Here is a 24975-nt window from a genome sequence, read left to right on the forward strand (position 1 = left end):
AATTCACTCCTCCCGAGCTTTTTGCCACCCCGAGCGGAACGGGAGAACCTATCCTCGTCTGGGCTTTTCCCCCAAATGCTCGGCTCCCCGCTGGGCGAGCGGGACTCTTTTTTTCCCAGGGAAAAGCCCGGTCACCCCATGCAACACTACCTCCTCCGACCAATCCGGGACGAGCGCTCCCTACCGAACGCAACGCTCATCCACGATTCCTCCACGTCATTCCTGGCGGCCGCTCGGCCCCTTTGCGCACGCACAACTAAAATTCCAGTAATCCCCCTAATAGCTGCGCGCATAAAGTTGGAGAGGTTGGGGGGGGGGGGGAAGGAGGCCCGTGCGTTTGCGCGTGCGCGCTCATTCCACTCGTTAAACTTCCTTGTTTCTCCCGCTTCCGGCGCTGGCGGAGAAGCGGTTCCGGGTCGGAGTTACACTTCCGGGACGCGGGAGGCTTGGAACGCGGTTCGCGGCTCCAGAAACTCCCGGATCTACGGGAACCATGGATACTACGTGAGTGCGGGTGTTTGGGGAGGGGGACCGGGGTCTTCCCCGCCGGGTTTGGCGACACATCGGGGGGAGGGCTCGTGTAGAGTGTGAGCCCCACGGGGCCGAGGGCTCGTAGATTTAAAGTTCTAGTCCCGCGCGCGCATTTTGCAGAGAGGGAAACTGAGGCCCGGAGAGTTTCTGAGCCGCGGCCACTCAGGCGGCAAGAAGATGGGCACAAGATGAGGGGTCGGGGAGGGGGGATTCTAGACAGTTCCTCAGATAAAGGTCTTATCCCAAATATAGAGGGAACATTGTAAGAATATGAGTCATACCCTATTTGATCAACGGTCAGGATACGAACCGGCAGTTTGGGGATGAAGAGATCCAAGCCGCGTTATAGCCGCATGTGAAAAAAGGTTATGAATCATGGGTTAGAGAAATGCTAATCAAACAGCTTTGAGACGTCTCACACCTGATGGGCTGAAACGGTAGAAAGGGAAAATGGCAAATGTAGCGTGGGGGGTGTGGAAAAATTGTGCAACTGTGATCCATTCTGGAGGGCAATTTGTTATGATCATTATACCCCCAAGGGTTATGAAATTGTGTGTGCCCTTTGACCCAGCAATACAACTGCTAAGTCTGTGTTTCAAGGTGATTAGGGGGAAAGGGGGGGGAAATCTATATGTTCTAAAAACATAGCAGTTCTCCTGGGGTTGGCAGAGAAGTGGAAATTGAGGGGGTGTCCATCAAGTGGGGAATGACTGAAACTAGGTGTGGGATGTGATTGTGATGGAGTACTACTGTGCTTTAAGAAATGATGAAGGGGCAGCTAGGGGGCGAATCGGATAAAGCACCAGCCCTGGAGTCAGGAGGACCTGAATTCAAATTTGGCCTCAGGTACTTAACACTTGTTGTGTGACCTTGGGCAAGTCACTTAACCCCCATTTCCTCAAACCCCCCCCCAAAAAAAGAAAACCCGAAATGATGAGCAGGGTTATTTCAGAAAAACATGGAAATTATGAAATAATTAAGAGTGAAATGAGCAAAACCAAGAGAATATTGGGTATAGTGATAGCAATATTGTTCAAAGAATAACTGAACGACTAAGTTATTCTGAGTATTATAAATGTTCAGATCAATTACAAAGGACCTATGAAGGGAGATGCTATCCACCTCAAGAGAAAGAACTGATAAATAGAAGTATTCATCATGCAGAATATGGTTTTACATCTCTATCTGTATATCTGTGTTAAATGGTAGCCTTCTCTAGTTCATCTCTGAAAGAGTAAGCAGTTTGATGTAGGTTATTGATACATGTGCACTCATGTAAAACCTATTTCCGTATTAGTCATATTGGGAAAGAAAACACAGATTCCCCCTCCCCTCCAAAAAAAACCACCCACAAATAAAATAAGAAAGTGAAAAATAGTATGCTTTGATTTGCATTCAGACTCCAGTTCTTTCTCTGGCGGTGGATAGCATTTTTCATCATGAGTCCTTTGGAATCGTCTTGGATCATTGTATGGCTGAGAAAAGCTAAGGCATTCATAGTTGGTCATCATACAATATACAAGGTCTAGAGTTGATGGGAGTTTCAGTAGAAATGGGTAGGATTTCAGTAGTTCAACTGCTATTCCCAAAGTACAGTTGTAATTGTCATCTGTTAATGAATGAAATGAAACCTTATTAAGCACTTACATGACACATATGGAAGGTTTCAGTTGCAAGTTGATTGGAAAAATCCCATGTTCTTTAAGGTGCAGCTTTTTTTTTTTTTTAAGTGAGGCAATTGGGGTTAAGTGACTTGCCCAGGGTCACACAGCTAGTAAGTGTTAACTGTCTGAGGCGGGATTTGAACTCAGGTACTCCTGATTCCAGGGCCGGTGCTCTATCCACTGTGCCACCTGGCTGCCCCCAAGGTGCAGCTTTTAATGTCATTTCTACTGCTAAAATCACATACGTTTCTGGTGTTAAATAATTTGACAGTGCCAAGGACTTTGGGGGCAAGAACTTTTCTTCCTGGGTCTTCAGTAGCTGTGGCTAGTTGTACCTGCAGAAGCAGTTACTCAAGAGCATCTCTTTACTCAAGGAGCAAAACAATTGAATGGTTTTTTTTTCACCCCTTTTCTTTAATCTTCCTTTCTTTTGGAGATTTTCCTTATATCTCCCAGTTGTTACACCTGTCTTTACCTCCCACCTCCTATCTGCTAAGCTCTGTGAGGTAAAAGACATGGTATGGAAATATCTGGGTGGTGTTATGGAGGCCTGGTTCCAAGGAAGATGGAGAGAAGAAAGACTTATTAGAGCCCTGGGTCCTAGGAACAGAGTCCATGCTTCCTGTGCAGGTGTGATGGAGATAGTAAAGTAATTTTGGAGAGGGGAAGATCCCTGGTGCTTTATGGATCAATCAGGAAAGGCCTTTTCTAGGACTTAGTGCTAGAGCTGAACCTTGAAGGCGATTTGGGATTCCAAAGCAGTACAAGAGTGCCAGACTGTACCACAGACGCCAAGGTGCTAAGTGCTAAATTAGCTGAGACACTCAACAAATGTTTGTTGAGTTCATATGACTTGAGAGGGAGATAAGTAAGTATTGGAGTTGTCAAGGAAGCTTCCATGGAGGGAAGAGTTTTGAGTTGGGCTTTAAAGGCTAAATAAATAGACTCTGAAGAGTGGAAAGCATTCAAGGGGACCAAGGTGAGTTCCCTTGAATTATAGATTGAGAAATGAATCCATGTTCCTTGATGCTGAAAAAGAAGAGTGCTCCCCTGAAACAGTTTGATGAGCTCTTTTTTGTCTTAATATTCACATTCTCTTAATTATGCTATTTCAGGAATGGCTTTGGGGAGATACCCTCTCCTGTTGTCCGAGACGTGGAAGTGACCCGGACAGCTCGAAGACAAAGTGCACACAGAAGAGTGTCTAGTATCCTTTAAACTTTAAATGTTGTTATAAAAATAACAATTTGTATTTGTACTCAAAACTGTAATTAACTTTTCTCAGAGATCACCATGGATTTCTTAATCACTAATTCCAATGGCCTTTTTTTCCCCTCTCAGTTCTCATCTTTGCTCTGAAGGTCTTGATATGTTGACCATCCCCTTCTTTATATTCTCTCCTTCCTTATCTTTAGAGACATCATACTTGACTGGTTTTCCTCCCTCTTCTGTCTCCTTTTGGCCCATCTTCTTCCTGGTCCCTTAATGTGAGTTCCCAAAGTTTTCCCATTGGCTCCTTTGTCTTTTGCTAGACCCTCTTTCTTGGCAGTCTTCAATCTCAGGGCTTCGACTAAAACCATAATGTAGAATAATATTCTTGAATTTTTTAAACATTTAACTAAACTATTTAATTATAATTGGTTTCCTTTGTAATCCTCTGTATTTTTATTGTTCGTTATATAATGCATTTAAAAACATTCCGAGAAAGGGACCCTAGGCTTTGCTGGAGTACCAAAGGGGTCTAAGACTCACAAAAGTTTAAGAACCCCTGATGCAGGGGATTCTCACATCTGCATCTCCAACCTTGATCTTTCTCCTTTGCTGCAGACTCACATCTCCAGGGGCCTTCAGGGCAGCTCTGCCTGATGTCCCACCAACACCCCAAACTCAACATGTCTAAAATCAGCTTATTACTTGACTTTGATCTGGAAGCTATGGATTGGGGTCTGACATTCCTGAGAGTTTTCACTTTTGAGTTTCAGGAGGGGACTAGTGGATGCTTTTTATTTTCACTTTGCTCTCTGGTTCTAAGAGATCTGGCCCATTTTCATTTACAGTTTCTTGAAATACAGTATATCCAAGTTTGGGTTCTTTGTTTTTTTGAATGGGAGGATGTAGATTATGATTTTGAGGAAGTCCAATGATTCTTTATGGGGGGGTGGGCAATGAGGGTTAAGTGATTTGCCCAAGGTCACACAGCTAGTACTTGTCAAGTGTCTGAGGCTGGATTTGAACTCAGGTCCTCCTGAATCCAGGTCCGGTGTTTTATCCACTGTGCCACCTAGCTGCCCCCTTGTCCAGTGATTCTTATATTATCTCTTTGACCTGTTTTCCAGTCAATTGTTTCTAATATTTTAGTTCTATTGTGGGTTTTTTCAATTTTTTTTAATCATAAGTATTTTATTATTTTCTAATTATATGATTTCTAGTTTCAAATTTTTCTTCCTTCTCTCTCCAAGACAGCAAGCAATCTGATATAGTTATATATGTACAATCCCATTAAACTTATTTTTACATTAGTCATGCTGTGAAAGAATTAGAGCGAAAGGGAAAAACCTCAAAAAAGAAAAACCAAAAAAAAAATAGAAATAGTATGGTTCAATCTGCATCTAGATGCCACAGTTTTGGTTTTTTTTGTTTTTGTTTTTTTCTGGATTTGGAGAGCATTTTCTATCATGAGTCCTTATCTTGGACCATTGTATTACTGAGAAGAGAAGTCTGTCACAGTTGATCAACGCACAGTGTTGTTGATACTGTGTACAATGTTCTCCTGTTTCTGCTAATCTCACTCAGCATCAGTTCATGTAAGTCCTTCCAGGTTTCCCTGAAATCTGCCTGCTCATTGTTTCATACAGCACAACAGTATTCCATTACGTTCATATACCACAACTTGTTCAACCATTCCCCAATTGGTGGGCATTCCCTCAATTTCCAATTCGTTGCCACCACAAAAAGAGCAGCTATAAATATTTTTGTACATCTGGGTCCTTTTCCATTTTTTATGATCTCTTTGGGGAAAAGACCTAATAGTGGTATTGCTGGGTCAAAAGGTATGCTTTTTTCAATATTGTGATTTATTTTAATGTTCCTTGTCTTATTGAGCAGTTTCTTTCTGCTTGGTCCATTCTCCTTTCTAAGGCATTCACTTCTTGTTTAAGGTATAACTTTCTTTGGCATTCTTTCCTCTGTAGCTTTTCTATTTTATCTATCTTGTTTTATTTCTTCCAGACACTCATTTAGTTTTTCTGACCTGATTATTTTTTTCTCTGAGATTTTACTTGGACTTGTGAAATTATTCTCTTCTTCTAGGTTAACTCCTTTGGTTTCTCTTGCTCCAGAGTATTCATTGTGTTTAGCATTTTCTTCTGTTTACTCATCTCCATCATCAGTTTGTCAACTGGGGACTTGGGTAGGGTCAGACTCCACTTCTATAGATCTAGATGGTGTGAGCAGGTCTGCTTGGTCCTGAGTCAGGTGTCTGAGAGACTTTTGTGGGAAATATCTGTCCATGATTCCTTCTAGTTCAGGCCTAGGCTTCCTCGGTGTTGGTTTGCAGCTGCCTCGATGCTGGAGCAGGCCTGGGTTTCCTGATGTTGCTCTAGGCCTATCTCCTCTGGGGTGAACCTATGTTGGGCCTTGTTCAGGATCTTTTTCTTCCCTGTGCTCTAAGACCACCCCAATTTAATATCTTACCCAGTAAACATTCTCAGACCTGTTCTTCCTTCTGAGCTGTATTCATTCAATTTCTCATGCCTGAAGTCTTAAGGTTTTCCTTGACTCTTCCTTCTTCCTTACTTCTCATATGTAATTCCTGCCTGTTCTCCATCTGCAGCATCTCTTCTCAACTCTTCCCACAGCTACCACCTTAGTACAGGCCCTGACCTTCTCCTGCCTGGACTGCGACAGTAGCACCTTACATGCCTTCCTCCTGCTGCCCCTCTTCCCCCTTCCAATCCTTCCTTTGCTCCAAGTCCAGAATCGTCTTCATATCTAGAGCCAGTCATATTGCTTGACTATTCAAAGCATTTCAGTAGGTATCTATTGCCTGTTTAATAAAATCTGCATTCCCTTACATGACTTTCTAAGCTCCCTACAATGTTGAACCACCTCGCTTTCCTGGTCTTGTCTATTACTACTCTCTAGTCACTTAAGCACTCTGGGCCTCAGTTTCCACATTTGTAAAATGAGGAGATTGGACTAAATAAATGTCTTCTGACGTGCCTTTGAGCCTGAAATCTATGATCTATACTCTGCCTCCTGAACTCAAATTATACTTCTGGGCCTCCCTACCTGTGTGCCTGCCTGAAATGTCTCCTCTCTTTCCCACTGTAGCTGTTGAATTGCCTATCTTCCCAAATGTCAGCCACAGGTCATCTCCTTCATGAAGCCTTTCCTGATCGCTTACTGTCAATAACAGCCTTCCTTCTGTGACATAGGATGTCATTGTTCCATTCTGTTGTATGTTAGGGTTATCTGCATTCGAGTCTTATACCCCTGTTGGATTGTCAGCTCAGTAAATACACGGACTAACTCCTATTTTACTTTGGCTCACTCAAGGCCTAGGACTCATGCTCTGTGCATGGTAGGTGTTATAAATTTTTTTCCTGTTTATTTCTTGACATAGAAGAATCACTTGTCCTTTTAAAAGAATTTATATAGTATAGGACTGCTAGGTGGCTCAGTGGATAAAGCACCAGCCCTGGATTCAGGAGGACCTGAGTTCAAATCGGGCCTCAGACACTTGATACTTACTAGCTGTGTGACCCTGGGCAAGTCACTTAATCCTATTGCCCCCCCCCCCAATTTATATAGTATAAACATGTTTAACTGTACCTTAAATGGCTTCTTCTGTCCACATGAATGGCTTTTCTTGACTAACTTACCAGTCTTGACTCCCCAAGAAGATACTTTGACTAATACCACACCAAGAAGCCAAATAATTCCTCGAACTCCTACCTCATTTCGCCAAACTTGTAAGATTTTTGTTTTAAAAATAATTTTCTAATCGTATTAGGTGCTAAGTAAGAACATGTTAGTTTGGGGGCAGCTAGGTGGCGCAGTGGATAAAGCACTGGTCCTGGATTCAGGAGGACCTGAGTTCAAATCCGGCCTCAGACACTTGATACTTACTAGCTGGGTGACCCTGGGCAAGTCACTTAACCCCCACTGACCTGCAAAAAAACAAAAAAGAACATGTTAGTTCTCTTGCCTCATTTTTACTTTTTTTATTCTACAAGCAAATTTCTCTATTTTTAGTAAGCTTCTTCCTGGTGGATTAATTAACATAGGAAACCCTTTAGCCCTTAACCAAATAAATCTTCTTGTTCCTGTCATGACTGAGAATTATCAGAAGGGTAAACCAAGGCAGATATCCGAGCAAGATAACTGGGGGGATATGCTACCTGTAAATAAATAGGTTGATGGCTTGCCTCTATTTATGCCAAAGACCCTGCACAAAAGGATAGTTCTCCTTTTGTAGGTTTTGGAGAGTACAGAACAAAGAATAGAACAGGGTAGATGACATGGGATTGAGGGCAACATGATTGTTTACAAAGTTGAAGTGCAGGGAATGGGATTGATTGGAAGTTTGGTAATGGAGGCTATCCATCTCAAACACACACCCTTCTTCTCTCATGAGACTAAGAAGTGCTCATTGTCTGAGTGCAGGGGCAGGCTAGTGGCCCAGACTTTGGAACGGTAAACCAGACGTCCTTAAAGGATAGCTTGGTGGCGCAAAGATATCAGGCCCGATCACACTCCATTTCTATAGATCCTTGAGGCAAGAACAGATTAGTAGTTAGCCAGAGAGTTGGATATCTAAAATTAAGCCATTCTAGGCCTGCCGAATTCTGAACTAAATTCATAGACAAAGAACCACGACTTAAGCAGTTACAGGACAAAATCAATTAATTGTAGATAGGATCAGTAAGAAAATCATACAAGATTGATCTTAGTTTTCTCAGTCCTCAGATAGTTGGGGGGGAATAATCAAACTTTGTATTCTAACCACAAAAAACTTAAATGAACAGAAACCTGACATTTTCTTCCCAAACTCCGTTTCTTTTCAGTTCCTTCACTGCATCGAAATTTATTAAGGCAGCCAGATGTTTCTGCCATTTTTGGAACAGGAGGAAAGTCTCCTCGGATTGCTCATTCGTCAGCCTTCTTGGGAAATCTATCCACGGTATGTGCGAGGCTAGGGTTGTTTAATATTTACATCTTCATCTATGAGTTTGAATTCAGATTATGAAGAATCCTTTATAAGTAAGAAGTAGCATAAAATTCATTCTAAAGGAAATGTGATTTCTGGGTAACTCTGTGGGTAGGTACATTAGAACACCTCATTTGTCCAGAATCAGGCATTGAATACTTTGCAGAACTCAGAAATCACAGGTAGAGAGTTGGGGAGAGCCATTCATAGCCAGACACACCAAGTAAAAGAATCGCCGTGATACATTATTTTGTTGACCAGAAGAAAATAAATGGATGGTGGCATGAAATTCTGGCCTCTCAGCTTTAGAACTTGGAAGCTGAGAATAGAACAAGAGTATTCTTGAAAAGGAATGAGAAGAGAAAATGGTGCAGCAGAGAGAGAACCTTAGTTTGGGAAGGAGGTAGACTTGAGAAAGCAAGGTGCTTTGTACACTCACCTTCATACAAAATGGAACAAGCCTACACTACATCTCTTAAACTTCTAAATTTGACATAATTGAAGACAAAAGAGAAAACTTTGAGGCATTTTTGCTACCTTTTTTAGTGCTTTGAAAAAGGTGAGAGAATATGTAACCAAAAAAGTCTTCATAGACACAAACATTTTTAAAGGAGCACTTTTTGTGGCAGCAAAGAACTAGAAACAAAGTAAATACCTGTCTTTTGGGAAGCAACTAAATTAATTATGGCATATTAATGTAATATAATATTACTGTGTTGTCAAATAAAATGAATACAAAGAAGCATGGAAAGACTTACTTGAACTGATACGAAGTGAGGTAAGCAGAGCCAGAAAAACAGCACACACAGTGACTACAGCAGTGGAAATGGAAATATCATCAGCCACAAAAAAATTGGAAACGGGTATTGCAAAATTACAAAAACACAAGGTGTAGCCCCAATTAAGAGATATAGGAAGATACTTTCTCTTACTCAAGAGCAAGGCTTCTTAAACTTTTTCCATCCGCAACCCCTTTTGCCTGAGAAATTTTTATGTGACCCCAGGTACATAGATATATAAACCTTTCCTTTTGCCAAATTTTTTGTGACTCCCCACATTCAGTTATGTGACCCCCATATGGGGTCATGACCCAGAGTTTAAGAAACTAGGGCCTAGAGGAGGGGTCATGGTCAGCTGGTGTGAAACACTACGTATGTTGTCAGATTTTTTTGGATATATCGATTGGTTTTGCTGATTTTTTTTTTTCCTCTTACCTCTTAAAAAAAAAGTTATGAGATTGCTTTTGGTGGGGGAGGGGAATACTGGGAGAAATTAAGGCATGAAAAGAACAAAAGATATCAATAAAATTTTACTTCAGAGAGAAACGTGACAAGAAAGTTTTGACAGTATCATTTGATATCATGTTACATCTCAACCAGAAAAGGACAGTTGCTGAGATTTTTTTATAGTTCTGAGACCAGTACAATTATTGAACACCTTTATCCCCTGTCCATGGATGAATTAGGGGACCTAGATTCTGCTGTACACAGATGGTTCTCAAAGAAAAGATCAAAGGATGCCTCTATTTCTGGCTCATTCATTATATGTGGAACAGACAAAGGCTTTTTTGAACAAATGGAATTGGCAGTGTCTTTTATATTTCCTAAAGGATGGTTTTTATGATTTTTAAGCTTATGAAAAATAATGTTGACTGTAAAACTTCAGAACAAGTTTTACGGTTTGTTGTTGTTGTTGTTGTTGTTTTTAAACCTAATATCTGAACATGTTCTAGAAGCAGCTCAGTGGCAAGAGTCCTTTCTTTGGGGTCAGGAAAGACCGAGGTGCAGATAGATCCTTCCTCTGATACAGACTCACTGTGTGGCCTCAGCAAGCCACTGATTCCCTCTGAGCCCCAACTTTCCAGTCAGTAAAGTGGAGATAATAATACTTGGAGGAACTTACTTATGGAGTAGACAAAAGGAAATAATGTGTGTGACATGATTTGCAAACCTTAAGTACTATATAATATCAGTCACTATTGTCATTTTCTGTCTTCTGAATAATCTTACAGTATTTGTAAAATTGTTCTGTTTCGGTAAGATCTGTCAAATTCTATAAGAAATGTAAAGGGGGGCAGCAAGGTGGCACAGTGAATAAAGTACCAGCTGTGTATTCATTTGGACCTGAGTTCAAATCCAGCCTCAGAGACTTAACACTTACTAGCTGTGTAACCCATGGCAAGTCACTTAACCCTGATTGTCTCATCAAAAAAAAGTTCTTTCCACATTGAATGTTCTTCCACTTCTTGGAGTCTTCCTTTATTTCAGTCATTGTAATTTTCTTGCTGTACATGCACAATGAACTGTGAATTTCTTGACTAGATTGATCATAAAATATTTGATGTTTTTGTTAGGATTTTTTAATAAAAATTGGTTTTTTTTGGTTGGTAAATAAGATTTTTGTGAATTAATCTCCAGTCATGAATTTTTTTGGTTGACAAAGAGACACTTGTGTCATCAGCAGATATTTTAACTCTTCATTTCCAGTGTTAATCCTTCTTTTCCCTGTCTTTGCATTTCCAATTTGTGTTTTCAATACCAAATCAAATCAAATTTTTGAAAGTGGGAAATAAAAGCCCAAAGCTCATTTTAAGTAATTTGTAGGTCTCGGTGTATAATTCTCTATTCACTCACCTATATTATCTTAAATTGTTTTCTCTCTCTTTTTTTTTAAAGATAACTAATCTAGATGAGAGTAACTGGACAGCAGCATTCTCTCCACAGCGCTCAGGACTCTACCCAAATGTTGATCCCCCTAATATGGCAGAAGATGTCACTTTTAGTGCTGTTATGTTACGTGAAGATGATCCGGGAGAAGCTGGTAAAATGGCCTTGACTTTTATTTGTATGGTGTTGATTTGGTTTTCTTGGGAGTAATTAATAGTGAAGCACTTGTTTCACAGTCCCCAAACTTTAATGTTTCAATAAATGTTTGGGGCAGCTAGGTAGCGCAGTGGATAAAGCACCAGCCCTGGATTCAGGAGTACTTGAGTTCAAATCCGCCTCAGACACTTAACACTTACTAGCTGTGTGACCCTGGGCAAGTCACTTAACCCCAATTGCCTTACCGGAAAAACAAAAAAACCCAAAAGTTTAAGTACCTCCTTTGTGCAGAGCAGTATGCAAAGTATTTTTAAATTTTATTTTAATTTTTTCCAATTACATGTAAAGATATTTTTTTGAGTTCTAAATTTTTCTCTCACCCTCCCTTCCCTCCCCCCTCCCGAAGCCAGCAAGCAGTCTGATATAGGTTATACCGTACAATCATATTTCCACATTAGTCATGTTGTAAGAGAAGAATCAGAACAATGGTGGAGGGGGAAGACAGAAGAAAGAATAAACACCAATAAAAGTGAAAATAGTATGCTTCAATCCACATTCAGACTCCATGGTTCTTTTTCTGAATGTAGAGAGTACTTTCCACCATGAGTCTTTTGACAGTGTCTTGGAAAGTTGTATTGCTGAGAAGAGTCAAGTCTATCACAGTCGATCATCACACAATGTTGTTGATACTGTGTACAGTGTTCTCTTGGTTCTACTCATCTCACTTGGCATCAATTCATATAAGTCTTTCCAGGTTTTTCTGAAATCCATCTGCTTATCATTTCTTACACAGTATGCTGAGTATTGAAGAAAATACTGAGTTTAGGTAAAACAGTCCCTGTGCTGTCCTGGAGCTTGAGGCAAAAGTGGGTATGAGAAGAGAGAAGCAAAACTTCAAGGTCATGTTTCATGGATTAAGCCAGTGAGGGTCTTGGTCATGGATCTCATTCCTGCTTTCTGCCTTGATGGAAGATGGTCGTACAAGCTTTGTACTTTGAGAAGTCTGTGATCCCATCCATGTGGCCATTCCCTCCCAAAATGCAGATTGTAAGCCATCCGCGCCCGCCCTTTGTGTCTACATGTTAGCCTTGCATTCCCTTAGATTCTCGGCAGGAAGCACACTCAGCATGCTGGAAGTTTGCTGCAGATCTTTTAACATTTTTGGACGTGCATGGAGCATAATCTGTCAGTTATCTCTCCTTGCTACATGTCCAACACATCCTGAACAGTTACTTGTAATATTTTCTACCTGCTCATATGCAGCGTATTCCTCTTGATTGCCTTTCTTTGGAGACCGCGCTATTCAGGTACAGTAGCATTGGAGGAGTCTTCATGCCAGCTTGAGGTCCCTAAAGGTGATCTCGTCTGTGCTCCAATTCCAGTTAGGCCCCCTCTCACTGTCCATGCACCATATGTCTGAGGTGTGTATACTCGTGGACTGGCTCCATCTCATTGTTTATATCCAGGTCTGTATCAGGTCGTCTGCATCCATTTTGTTTTCCTTCTGTGACTACCCAGGCCACGTATCCGTGAGTGGTACAGCTCCCATTTAGGAGATTCTCAATGTTTCAAGAGCTTGGCGCGATTAGTACAGTGTCATCTACAGACAGGACCACCTAGAAAGCCTCACCATTTACAGCAAATCTGTCTAATGTTGGACCTCTGCCCAGGGTGTTCTCTTCTTGTTAAGGAGGAGGATGATGAAATACTCTGAGTTACATGTCTTCCTAAAACGTCAAGCAACAGTAGAGAGAAAAAACAAGCTAATAGAAATCAAAAGACCCACTCAAGCCTAGGGACATTGAATGAAGAAGATGGGAGCACAGGACACAGAAGGAGCATGGAGGTGTGTCTGCAGAGAGTTTTGTGACAGATTCTGTTTGATGTCGGTGTCATTGGGGTCACCGCTTTTGGACGGCTACTGTCATAGCCCCAGTATACTTTATGAAGAAGTGGAAGAGTACTAAAGAAAGCTGAAATGAGAAAGGCCAAGAATCTTGCTTTATACGGTCTTAATTGAGGCAACTCCTTTCTGTTTCTTTGGAATATCTGTCCTTCACATAAGTAATTTTTTAGTTGATTTGTCCTTTGATGTAACTAGAAGAAATCCTTTGTATTCGGTTTTTAGAAAATTGGTGTCCCCAGTAGAATAATAGAAGAGAAGAGCAAACCGTTTTCAAGGGAATTGTAAAATACTAACAACTGTATGAAATCATTATTCCAATCATAATCCAGTTCCTACTAAGAAAAATGCAAATCAAAACGACCCTGAGGTTTACTTACAACTAGCAAATTTCAAAGACAAGAATGCAGGAAGTGTTGGAGAAAGACCAGCAGATGAATGCATTTATTGATAGAGCCATGATTGCTCCAGCCAAGCTTAGGAAGGCAATTTGGAACGATGTGGAAATTGATTTAGACATCCATAGCCTCTGACCTTGAGGTTCATTGCTGCATATATGTCCCAAGGGACAGTGACAGAAGGAAAGGCCCCATATACGCCAAGATGGTCAGAAAATATTTTGTGTTAGCAAAGAACTGGAAATGAAGTAGATGCCCATTGATTAGGGAATACTTCAACCAATTGTGGTAATAAATGTAATATAGTGTGCGGTAAGAAATGAATATAGAGAAGCATGGAAATACTTCTATACGAACAGGGAAATAGCATTCACAATGACTACCACAATGTGAATGAAAAGAACAGCAGCAAGAGAACAATAAAAAATGAATACTTCAAAATTATAATGTGCCTGCTTAGCCTCAAAGAAGACATGAAAAGATATATACATATCTTTTTTCCACATATATTTTTTGGGGGGGGGTGAGAGATGTGGAACATTTCATGTAATGTAATTTTTTTTCCTATACTTTGGTTAATTTTGCTATACTTTTTATCCTTTCCCTTTTTCATTTTTTATTATAAAAGAGGGCTTTTGGGGAGAGGAGTAGAGAAGGAATACAATGGAAAATATAGCTGATGTCAATTTTTTTTTTTAATAATGAAGCATCTTAGAAACTTTTGTTCAGTCATTCATTTGTTAACTCTTTATGACCCCATTTGAGGTTTTCTTGGGAAAGATACCAGACTATTTTTGCCATCTCCTTCTCCAGTTTGTATTACAGATAAGGAAACTGAGACATAAGGGTAAAATGACTTACATAGCTAGTAAGTATCTGAGGCCAGGTTTAAATCCAGGAAAATGAGTCTTTCCGACTCTAGGCCTGGCACCCTATCCACGGTGCCACCTAGCTAGTCTGTCTTAGAAACTAATTTCTATCAATTTTGAAAGTAACTCAATTTTGAAATAATTTTCCAGTTTTTGTTCTCTAGCGTAGTGTTTATGAATATCATCTTTACATAAGAGGTTCTACTAGTAAGTGGCTTTCTTGGCCAGCCCTGGACACGATACTCAACGCTATTTTCTTCCTTTTCTTTTTTAGCAACAATGAGTATGTATTCTGACTTCCTGCACACTTTTCTGAAGCATGCTTCAACTACAGTTTTTGAGCTTGTAGAAGAATATGAGAATATTTGTGATAGCCAGGTAAGCTGTTTTACCCTTCTGTTCCCTAAGCCCAGTACTTTTATTATTAAAACGTTAGGGTAATATTTGAGTTAATTCTGCAAGTACCTTATGAAGAAAGTAATCGTGCAATTACCTTTTCATTGGTTAAGGAAGGGAATTCTGCGTGTGCTCGCACCCCCCCCCCCCCCCAGTCATCTGGATAAGTCGTTGAAAGAGTTAAACATGAAACTTAGGAGAGTCTTAAAAATCGGTGTAAGGTGGATGTGGGCTTTATTTATATATATATATATATATATATATAAAATTTTCCTAATTACATGTAAAAGATTTTCGAATTCGAGTTCCAAATTTTTCTTCCTCCCTTCCATCTCCTCTCCCGAAGCCAGAAAGCAATCTGATATAGGTTACACATTACAGTCATGTTAAACTTATTTCCACATTAGCCATGTTGTGAGAGAAGAGGCAGAACAAAAGGAATAAAATACAAGAAAGAAGAACAACATATGTGCATTCTGCATTCAGATTCCATAATTCTTTTTCTGGATGTGGAGAGCATTTTCCATCGTGAGTCTTTTGGCATTGTCTTGGATCATTGTATTGCTGAGAAGAGCTAAGTCTGTTGCCGTTGATCATCACACAATGTTGTTGATACTATGTACAGTCTCCTCATTCTGCTCACTTCACTCAGCATCAGTTCATCTAAGTCTTTCCAGGTTTCTCTGAAATCTGCCTGCTCCTCATTTCTTACAGCACAATGGTATTCCATTATATTTATATACCACAGATGTTGACTTCCAAATAGAGATTAATTTATGACTTATAAGATTGCCTGTTAGTTGGGTTGGGTTGGGTTTTTTTTGAAAGCACATTTACAAAGTACTTTGAGGAGTCACTTACATCATATCTGAAACATGTAACACTTTGCCCTCACAATCTTTTTTGTGGATAAATATGAATGGAACAGATAAAATTTTTATCAATTAATTTAAAAGATTAAGAATGTTATCAAAGGAAGACTTGCAGAAGGAAAATTTCACCAATTCAGTTGAACACATTTGTAAAGCTTCTCTGGGTGAGAGGCATTGTTTCCCCTGTAGGAGTTACAAAAATTAATAAAATGGGGCAGCTAGGTGGCGCAGTGGATAAAGCACTGGCCCTGTATTCAGGAGGACCTGAATTCAAATCCAGCCTCAGACACTTGACACTTACTAGCTGTGTGACCCTGGGTAAATCACTTAACCCTCATTGCCCTGCCAAAAAAAAAAAAGCTTAAAAAATTAATAAAACATAGTTTTTGTCCTTAAGGACTTTATACTCTATAATGACATGAATACTTCTGAGTTAGAAAAAAATACCTCATAATTGACTAGGTAGGATGACACTAATCTTTATAATATATTAAAAGGAGTTTTGGCTGGTGAAATTGGTCATTTTACATAAGAGAGTTTTTCAGAAATAACTTTTGAGAATGTATAGAGATGGGCAATATACTAGGGTGGATAGAGGGTCAGCCTTAAGAATCAGGAAAACCTGCTGCCAACATACACACTAGCTATGTGACCAGGAGCGATTCATTTAACCGAAATCCTGCTTCTTATGCTTTCTACTTGTGCAATGTTAGGCTGGTCACTTAATCTCATTGGGCCTCAGTTTCCTAATCTTTAAACTAAGAGACTAAACTATATGACTTCTGAGGTCGCTCCCAGCTCTAGGTTTTTGATCATTGGAACCTCCCAGTGCCTCGGTTATAGAACAATTTCTGTCTGTAATTGGTTGAAGGGAATTCGCTCAACTGATGAAGTCATACATCTAGAAACCTATTTCCCTTCTCCCCTGTTCCACTCCCCCCAAAAAATGGGATGGGAAGGAAGGGGAAGCATTAAAGCTTTCTTTAAATTAATCATAAAACCTCCCACCACTTATTGAACTTGGTTTGTATTCTTAAATATTCTTTATAAATCCAGTCTACACCCTTTCTAGAAAAAGCCACTGTCGCCATATCTTCCCCTGCCATTTTTTGAAATGTATTGATTCTCTCCCACTTCTCTTGATTTTTGTTTAAGTAACTAAAGTCATATTTTTGCTTTTTAAAAGATGTTTTTAAATGATCTAAATTTTCCATTTCCTCTCAGTTACTCAATAATTTGTTCTTACAGTGATAGTTTCCTATCCTGAGAGAGCCTTAAAAAAATCTTATGGCTATCTGTTGATATTAGATAAGATACAACATTTAGTACATGCCAGGTACCATGCTAAGATATTAGGTTTATCAGTATATTTAGATAGGATCTTTAGGTTTTTTTGTTGTTTTTTTTTTTTTTTTTTGGTGAGGCAATTGAGGTTAAGTGACTTGCCCAGGGTCACACAGCTAGTAAGTGTCTGAGGCCGGATTTGAACTCAGGTACTCCCGAATCCAGGGCCGGTGCTTATCCACTGCGCCATCTAGCTGCCCCAGATAGGATCTTTATTGAGGCAAAGGCAAGATGCCCAAGAAGCAAGAAGAAACTCTACCTTCCCCCACCCAGCTGCCCCCCAAAAAACCCTCCTCCCAACAGATCTAGAAAACACCATGCCAAATCCTGATAGAGAAATCCAAGAAAAAGTCTAAGTGGGTTATTTGGTGAGCTCAGGTTGGCACAGGAAGACTGGCAGATCTACAGAAACTGGAGGCAGGGTCTGGCCAGGAGTATACCATGTGCAGTACTCCACTGCTCAGGAAGAGGCTATGCACCAATACTGGAGAAGGTTCCAGACCCATATCAGATCATTGAAAGTTCAAGGTTGAAGGGGGCAGCTAGGTGGTGTAGTGGATAGAGCACTGGCCCTGGATTCAGGAGGACCTGAGTTCAAATCCAGCTTCAGACAATTGATACTTACTAGCTGTGTAACCCTAGGCAAGTCACTTAACCCTCATTTGCCCTGCAAACAAAAAGAAGAAGAAACTTCAAGGTTGTAATGAAATTGTGCCACATGCAAGTTTCATTGCTTATTACCTAGTTGCAGGTCACAAATCCAGTGTGACTGAGACCTGTATTCGGTTATAAGGAGGGGTTACAAGCCCTGACTGTGTACTAAGAGAGGAGCACATCTAGAAGCAGGCAGCCATAATGTAACTCAGAGCCCAGGGACAGAGGAGGAATTTAGTCCACTTTTAGCTCAGCCTGAAGCCCTCAGGAAAATGACCGTGGTGGGAAGGCCAGACCCACGGGGGTCCTGCAGTTTTCACTCTGAATCTGTAGAGCTTTCTGGGTAGTTCGTAGTAGATGAGTCCTGCTGCTGCTCACATCCAAACCTATGTCAGGAACTTAGCGAACCAAACCAGGAAGGGCCATCGATCAGAATTTGCCCTAGTTCAGACCACTTTGGGAACATTGAAAGCTTGCAGATCCCTGTCTAAGCCTTCCCTGAGATGCTGGAATAACACAATACTCAATACCCCTAAAAACCAGTAGCAAAACCAGCTCAGACCTTATCTTCAGACCTGTGCAGAGCCTGACCCTGACATCAAGTTTAAAGTCAGGAAGTTGGTTGGGAGAATGAACAAACAGAAAAAGAATCCTACTGCTGTGATGTCAGGGGCACTCAAGACCCAAACACAGAAGAGTGACTCCAAAATAGTTACAGGCAGAACCCCAAAGAAAAACACCTTGGGTATAAACTCAACTAGAATTCCTAGCTGCAGATGAAGCAAGAGGCTTTTGGGGGGTGGGGGTGGGGGGGTGTTTTGTTTTTATCAGTTCTTTAAAAATATTTTAATCAATGAAATGAGGGCACTTCAGGAAAAAGAAATGAGACCTATGAAAAAAAGAATTGGAAATGTAATTAGTAGCTTGGCCCAAGCAATAAACTCCCTAATAATTATAATGGACCACATAGAGGACTTCGCACAACAAAAAGAAATATAAAACAAAGTCGAAAGACTGAAATAATTGAAGTAAATATAAAGTATCTCATAGCAAAAACAACTTACCTGGAAAACATAACAAGGAGGAAAAACAATTTTTCCAAATAGTTTCAAATTTTTCTCCTTCCCCCTACCCCAAAGACAGCAAGCAATCTGATATAGGTTATACCTGTACAATCATGTTAAAATTATTTCCACATTAGTCATGTTGTGAAAGAAGAATCGGAACGAAAGGGGAAAAAACGTGAAAATAGTAATGCTTTGGTCTACATTTAGACTCCATAGTTCTTTCTCTGCATGTGGAGAGCATTTTCCATCATGAGTCTTTTGGAATTGTCTTGCATCATTGTATTAATGAGAAGAGCTAAATCTATCATAGTTGATCACTGTATGATGGTGCTGTTATTGTATACACTGTTCTCCTGGTTCTGCTCACTTCACTAAGCAATAGTTCATGTAAGTCTTTCCAGGTTTTTCTGAAACCTGTCTGCTCATTTCTTATAGCACAATAGTATTGCAAGAAGAAAATTTTAAGGAGGACTACCTAAATCCACAATCAAAAAAGCATGCACATCATATTTCAGAAATTATCTTAAAATAAAACTGCCCAGATCTCTTAAGACCAGAGAGCAGTGGAAATAGAAAGAGTACACATTTAACTCCTGAAAGAAACCCCCAAGTGAAAACTCTAAGGAATACTAAAGCCAAAGTGTAGAGTTTTATAGTCAGAGAAAAAATAATGCAAGCATCAAAAAAGAATAGAAGGGAGAGAAGGTACTGGGGTGGGGTGGACAATGAGGGTTAAGTGACTTGCCCAAGGTCACACAGCTAGTGTCAAGTGTCTGAGGTCAGATTTTAACTCAGGTCCTCCTAAATCCAGGGCCAGTGCTTTATCCACTGTGCCACCTAGCTGCCCCCCGAGAAGGCACGTTTTTACTCGTTAAAAACAAAGTACAGTTTTCAAAAATGGAAAAATGGGAACTTTAAGCATATTGAACATATATTCTTATATTTCTCAGAAAAAGAAAGTATATATCCCAGACTAGTACTTAAGTGTCAGCCCAGTTCTAATTTATACAGTGCATTTAAAGTGCAACACAAAACAATCTTGAGGTAAGTGTTTGTGAAACATACACTTTGTGTAATTAGAATAGTCATTAATCTGACAATAATCTGTGTGCTCATAAGAGTAGAAAATTCTTAGGGGTTGTGTTGGCAGAAGATGATGTAATCTTGGCCTTCGACTCTTTCTTCTATCAGGTGAATATATTAGGCAAAATAGTGAGCAGAGCTACCCCTGGGCTACAGAAGTTTTCAAAAACAGCCAGTGTGCTGTGGCTTCTTCAGCAGGAGATGGTTACGTGGAGACTGCTATCCTCACTTTACAGGTAAAGTTCTGTAGGAACCACAGACACGATGAGCATAAATGACAAATGTTTGGGTTTAAAGTGAGCAGAGACGAGTTTGTGACAAGGCTCTACTATTAGTTTTCTTTTTGGTATCATTCGTTATTTTAAAAAATATTTTTGTTTTGACATCTGCTACATATCCCACTGTGTACTTCCACCATACCCTTCCCAGAAAGCTATCCCTTATAACAAAAGGGTTTTTTAAGTTTAACACCTGTGGAAAACCTCCTACTTCCCTTGTAAAGGAGAAATGTCAAATCTGAAACACTGAATTTTGAATGGTTTATGGTTGGTTTTTATTTGCATTGTTATAGTCATTGAACACAATATTTTTCTGGTTCTGCTTCCTTTTGCATGACTTCATATAAGTCTTTCCATGCTGCTCTGTATTTATCTATTTTGTCTTTTTTACATTCACATACCACAATCACACCATTAATTGCTTATTGTAATGACTGAATCTTAATTTACATACACAAGTGTCTGCACATACACAGAAGTGTCATTTTTTTCCCTTGCTCATAGCACAATACTTCCCATGAAGAATCACAGCATCCTAAATGTTTAAGTTGGCATCCTGGCCTGTTGAGTCTCCAGACATATTACTTAGGCCTTAGGATACCTCTCCCTCTTCCCCTACCAAGCAAAAGCTCAGGCCTATGGAAGGGTCGGCTGTGGGTGTGAGTTTTGCAGCACACTAATGTGCTGTGGCACCGCCTTTTAGAACATTAGAGGGTAGGATAATATCTGATCAGGTACGTCTTGTTAGCAGTAAAACCAAACCAGTTTATGTTTTTAATAAAATGTCATTTAGTCTTGCTCTTAGGCATCAATGCATATTCAGTCAGATCAGATAGTCACTATTTAAATATCTAATATATTTAACATATATGTGTATAGTTTGTACTTATATGATCTAAACAAGTATTCGAGAGTTTCCATTGCATGTTTTAACAATTAGGTGAATTAAGTATGAATTATAAGCTTTTTTTAATGTGCTTTTTCCTGTAGGGACAGAATACAGTCTGTACTAGAAGAAGAAAATGTATTTGAAATTGCTGTAAGTCTTAAGTTAAGGTATTATGATTGGTGTTAAGGAATGAATGGTGGTAATAATTTTTTATGAAGATTTCCTTTCTTTCATGCGTACCTTCTTAATGAGGGAAAGTGTTTTTCTCAGTGGTGATGGGGTTTAAAATTCTGTCTTACATATTGCCATCAGTGGCTCTGCAGTCTGAGGATATGGATTCCGGTCCTACCTCTAATCGTGATGGCCTATGTGGCTTTGGGCTCATTATTTAGCCACCCTGGGCTTTAGTTTCTTCCAGCTCTATGATCTTCAAAAATTCAATACAATTTAAGCCATTTAAGAATATTTGGTCTTTCGTTCTGTTGTAAAATGCCCTCTGTTTTAAAGGATAATATTCAGGAAGGGGAATAATGATAAAAGATCTTTAGTATAAAGATAGTTACTTTTCATTTTCTTTTGTGTAATAGAGCTGCATCCAGTTCTGTTACAGATTTTTCCTTTAAACAAAAATTAAATGTCTAGGGAAAATGAAATGTTTTTAAAATATGAATATAATTCAAGGAAAAGCCGACCTGTCTCCGTTATCTCCCATTGCTTTAATTATCATCTCTGTAGATGACATATATCTATATTTTCCACGTCTATTCATATGTAGTCTATTCTGTATCTTTCTATTCATGTCTTTGAGAGAACTCTAGGTTCTCTTCCTGACCTCTAGTTGTGCATCCCTAATTATATTGGACATGTCTGATTGGGTGTCCCAAAACAATACCTCTTTCTTCCTAAACTCATCCATTTTTTGAACTTTGTTTTTGTGAAAGGTACTATCATTCTTCTCATGACTTGCATTCACATCTTTGTTTTATCTTCAACTCATTCTTCCTTATCCCATGTATTCAATCAGCTGCAAAATCTTGTCATTTTCACTTCCATTTGTCTCCCAGTGATCTTCTTTCTGCTCACACAACCATTATCCTAATTGAGGTCTCTGTCACCTCTCTGCTGAACTATTACAGTAGCTTCCTATTGGTTTCCTTCTCATATTCTCCATTCCTTAACATAGCTGCTAAAATAATTTTCTAAAAGAGTAGGTCTAACCATGTCACTCCTGTCACTCCTCTCTACAGCTTTTAAAGCCCTTCACAATTTGGCCCCAACCTACTTAAAACAGCATTGCCCTTTCTGTACTCTACAGTCTAGCCAGATTGGCCTTACACTCTGTGTGTGTGTGTGTGTGTGTGTGTGTGTGTGTGTGTGTGTGTGTGTGTGTGTGTGAGTGAAGGTGAAGTGACTTGTCCAGGGTCACATAGCTAGTGTCAAGTGTCTGAGGTAGAATTTGAACTCATGTCCTTGTGAATCCAGGACTGGTGCTTTATCTACTGTGCCACCTAGCTGCCCTGGTTTGTTTTTGTTTTTTTTTTTCCAAACACTATTCCATTTTTCATCTCCGTGTCTTTGTACCAGCAATCCTCCATGCTTGGAATATAATCCTTCCTCACTATTGCCTGTTAGAATTCTTAGTTTCCTTCAGAACTGGACTCAAGTGTCACCTACATGAAACCTCTCTAGATTCCTATCCCATTCTTCCAGCTACTAGTACCTCCCCCTTCCCATTACTTTATATTTTAGATATTTTGCATATGCATATTTGGCATATGTTATCTCCTTTGATAGAATGTAAACTCTTGAGAGCAAGATGTATTTTATTTTTTTATCTTTTTATACCCATTGTCTGCCAACACGGTAAGCATTCAATAAATACTTACGGAGTATAAGTGGATTTAATGGTGAGATATATTTCTAACATTAAATTTTTACAAGAAGGAAATGCAAACATGTCTTTGTCATTTTATAAAATGTTTAGTCCCCCTATAGAAGGACTTATTCAAGATACTTCCTCCCTACTCTCAGATTTTCTCTCATACTGTTTTGTTGTAATAATAATATAATGGCAGAGTTTTTATTTCAATGGAAATGTTTGTTTTTAAACAGTCTCTAAATGCCAGTGAAAAGACAGTTGTGGACACGCTATTTCAACGAGATTCACTTATTCGACAAAGTCAGGTACGAGGTGGGACTTTAACTTTTTAGAATATGGGAAAAATTCTTTCAAAAATTGTGTGCACTTACAAAAACACAAACAACATGTGTACAGTTAAAGTTTTTACACTGTATTCTTCCTCTGGATAAATTTACTTGATTTATTGAACTTAAGAGAAATGTAATCTTCCAGGTTACTTAATATATGATGAAAAGTATTGTGTCTTCCAGAAGTCCTTCTAGAAGGAGACTTTGAGAAGCTGGCCTATTATAGAATTTACCATTGAAGAGTACACACTTCTCTTGACATAGTCCTGATTAACCCAAAGACGGATACTTGGAAAAATCACATATGGTCATTTGTCACACCTAGATCCATTGGAAGGAAATTAAAATGTTTTTACAAAATTTTTGTTAGAAAGCCTACTTCAAGGAAGTATAGATCTTAAAATTGTGGTTAATAGAATTATTTACTTTTCTAGCTGGTGGTAGATTGGTTAGAGAGTATTGCCAAGGATGACATTGGAGAGTTCTCAGAGAACATCGAGTTTTATGCAAAATCAGTATATTGGTAAGTCTCTTAACATTCAGTTCAACATTTATTAAGTACCTGCTCTGTATGTAGTATTATGCAGGGTGCTAGAGGAAATACAAAGTTTTGTTAGGGTCTTCATGGATCTTACGATCCTGTAGGTTGATAGCTGCTATTGTTCAGTCATTTCATTTACGTTTAACTCTTCATGACCCCTTTTGGGGGGTTTTCTTGGCAAAGATACTGGAGTGATTTGTCATTTCCTTCTCCAGATCATTTTACAGATGAGGAACTAAGGCAAAGAGGGCGAAGTGACTTGCCCAGGGTCACATAACTAATAAGTGTCTGAGACAGATTTTAACTTAGGAAGTTGAGTTTTCGTGATTCTAGGGCTGGTATTCTATCTGCTATGCCACCTGGCTGCCCCATGGTAATAACACACATACATAAATACTTAAACTTCAAAGTCTTTTTTTTAAAAAACCATAAGAATCTAAAGAAGGTGCTGTGTGAGAATGAAGGGGAGAATTAAGGAAAATATCTTCAAAGCAAGAGCATTTGATTTGACCTTTAAAGAGTGTAGAGTATCGACAGGTAGAGAGCTGTCAGTGATTGAGGGCTAGGGAAGGCGGTAAGCAAGGGTACAGAAGCAGGAAAGTCTCCGAATGTACAGGGCTTCGCAAATAGTCCTGATTGACTGGAGTCCAGAGGACATGGTGGTGAGAAGTGGAAAAGTAGAGTGGCTTCTGATCTGGAGGGCCACAATTGCCTGGCTAAGGAGTAAATTTTATTTGGTAGTAGGTAGCCATTGCAGGGTTTTGAGTCAGTGGGTGACATGACATGAATATAGAAGATAACTTCAGCACTTGATAGGGCCATAATTTCTTTAGCATGGGTACCACTCATACTACTGTGAATCACTACTACTCTGTACCTTAGTATACGAATTCAACTCCTGTGGAGAAACCAGCCATCTCAGCCACCACCCCAGGACAGGAATAGCGACCTAGCTTAAGTAGCAGGGTACCTTGAGGGAGAAATAGGAGGCAGCACAGGCCAGGCAGATCACACCAGCCCAACACCTTGACTGCCATCTCCCCCAGTGGCGACAGTCTAAGATTCAAAACCCAGGAGCCTTAGGAATGTGATCCCAGCCCGACACCCATGGGCATCATCCTGGTAAGCAGCCCTTGTGGGGAGGTAGCCTGGGAGCTGCTCCTACAGTCACAGCTACTGAAGCCACAGAGAAGAATGTGTTTGGCACCAGAGGCCTTGGCACTGCCCAGTGGATCCAAAACAGGA

At 39.8% G+C, this 24975-nt stretch overlaps 1 protein-coding gene across 1 annotated transcript in view; it reads left to right on the top strand.

The window, feature by feature from the left end:
- The first annotated feature begins 401 nt into the window (after positions 1–401).
- The window catches only part of NUP107 (nucleoporin 107), a 55555-nt gene continuing 30981 nt past the window's right edge, over positions 402–24975 (top strand). Inside the window, exons 1-10 of the mRNA XM_043967870.1 lie at positions 402–504; positions 3311–3402; positions 7082–7168; positions 8264–8379; positions 11082–11226; positions 14673–14776; positions 19923–20050; positions 21083–21131; positions 23094–23165; positions 23624–23712. Coding sequence (XP_043823805.1) covers positions 494–504; positions 3311–3402; positions 7082–7168; positions 8264–8379; positions 11082–11226; positions 14673–14776; positions 19923–20050; positions 21083–21131; positions 23094–23165; positions 23624–23712 — 893 coding nt within the window. The 5' untranslated portion in view covers positions 402–493. The remainder of the gene's footprint in view (positions 505–3310; positions 3403–7081; positions 7169–8263; positions 8380–11081; positions 11227–14672; positions 14777–19922; positions 20051–21082; positions 21132–23093; positions 23166–23623; positions 23713–24975) is intronic.

Source organism: Dromiciops gliroides, chromosome 5 (genome assembly GCF_019393635.1).
Source record: "Dromiciops gliroides isolate mDroGli1 chromosome 5, mDroGli1.pri, whole genome shotgun sequence".
Classification (NCBI taxonomy): domain Eukaryota; kingdom Metazoa; phylum Chordata; class Mammalia; order Microbiotheria; family Microbiotheriidae; genus Dromiciops; species Dromiciops gliroides.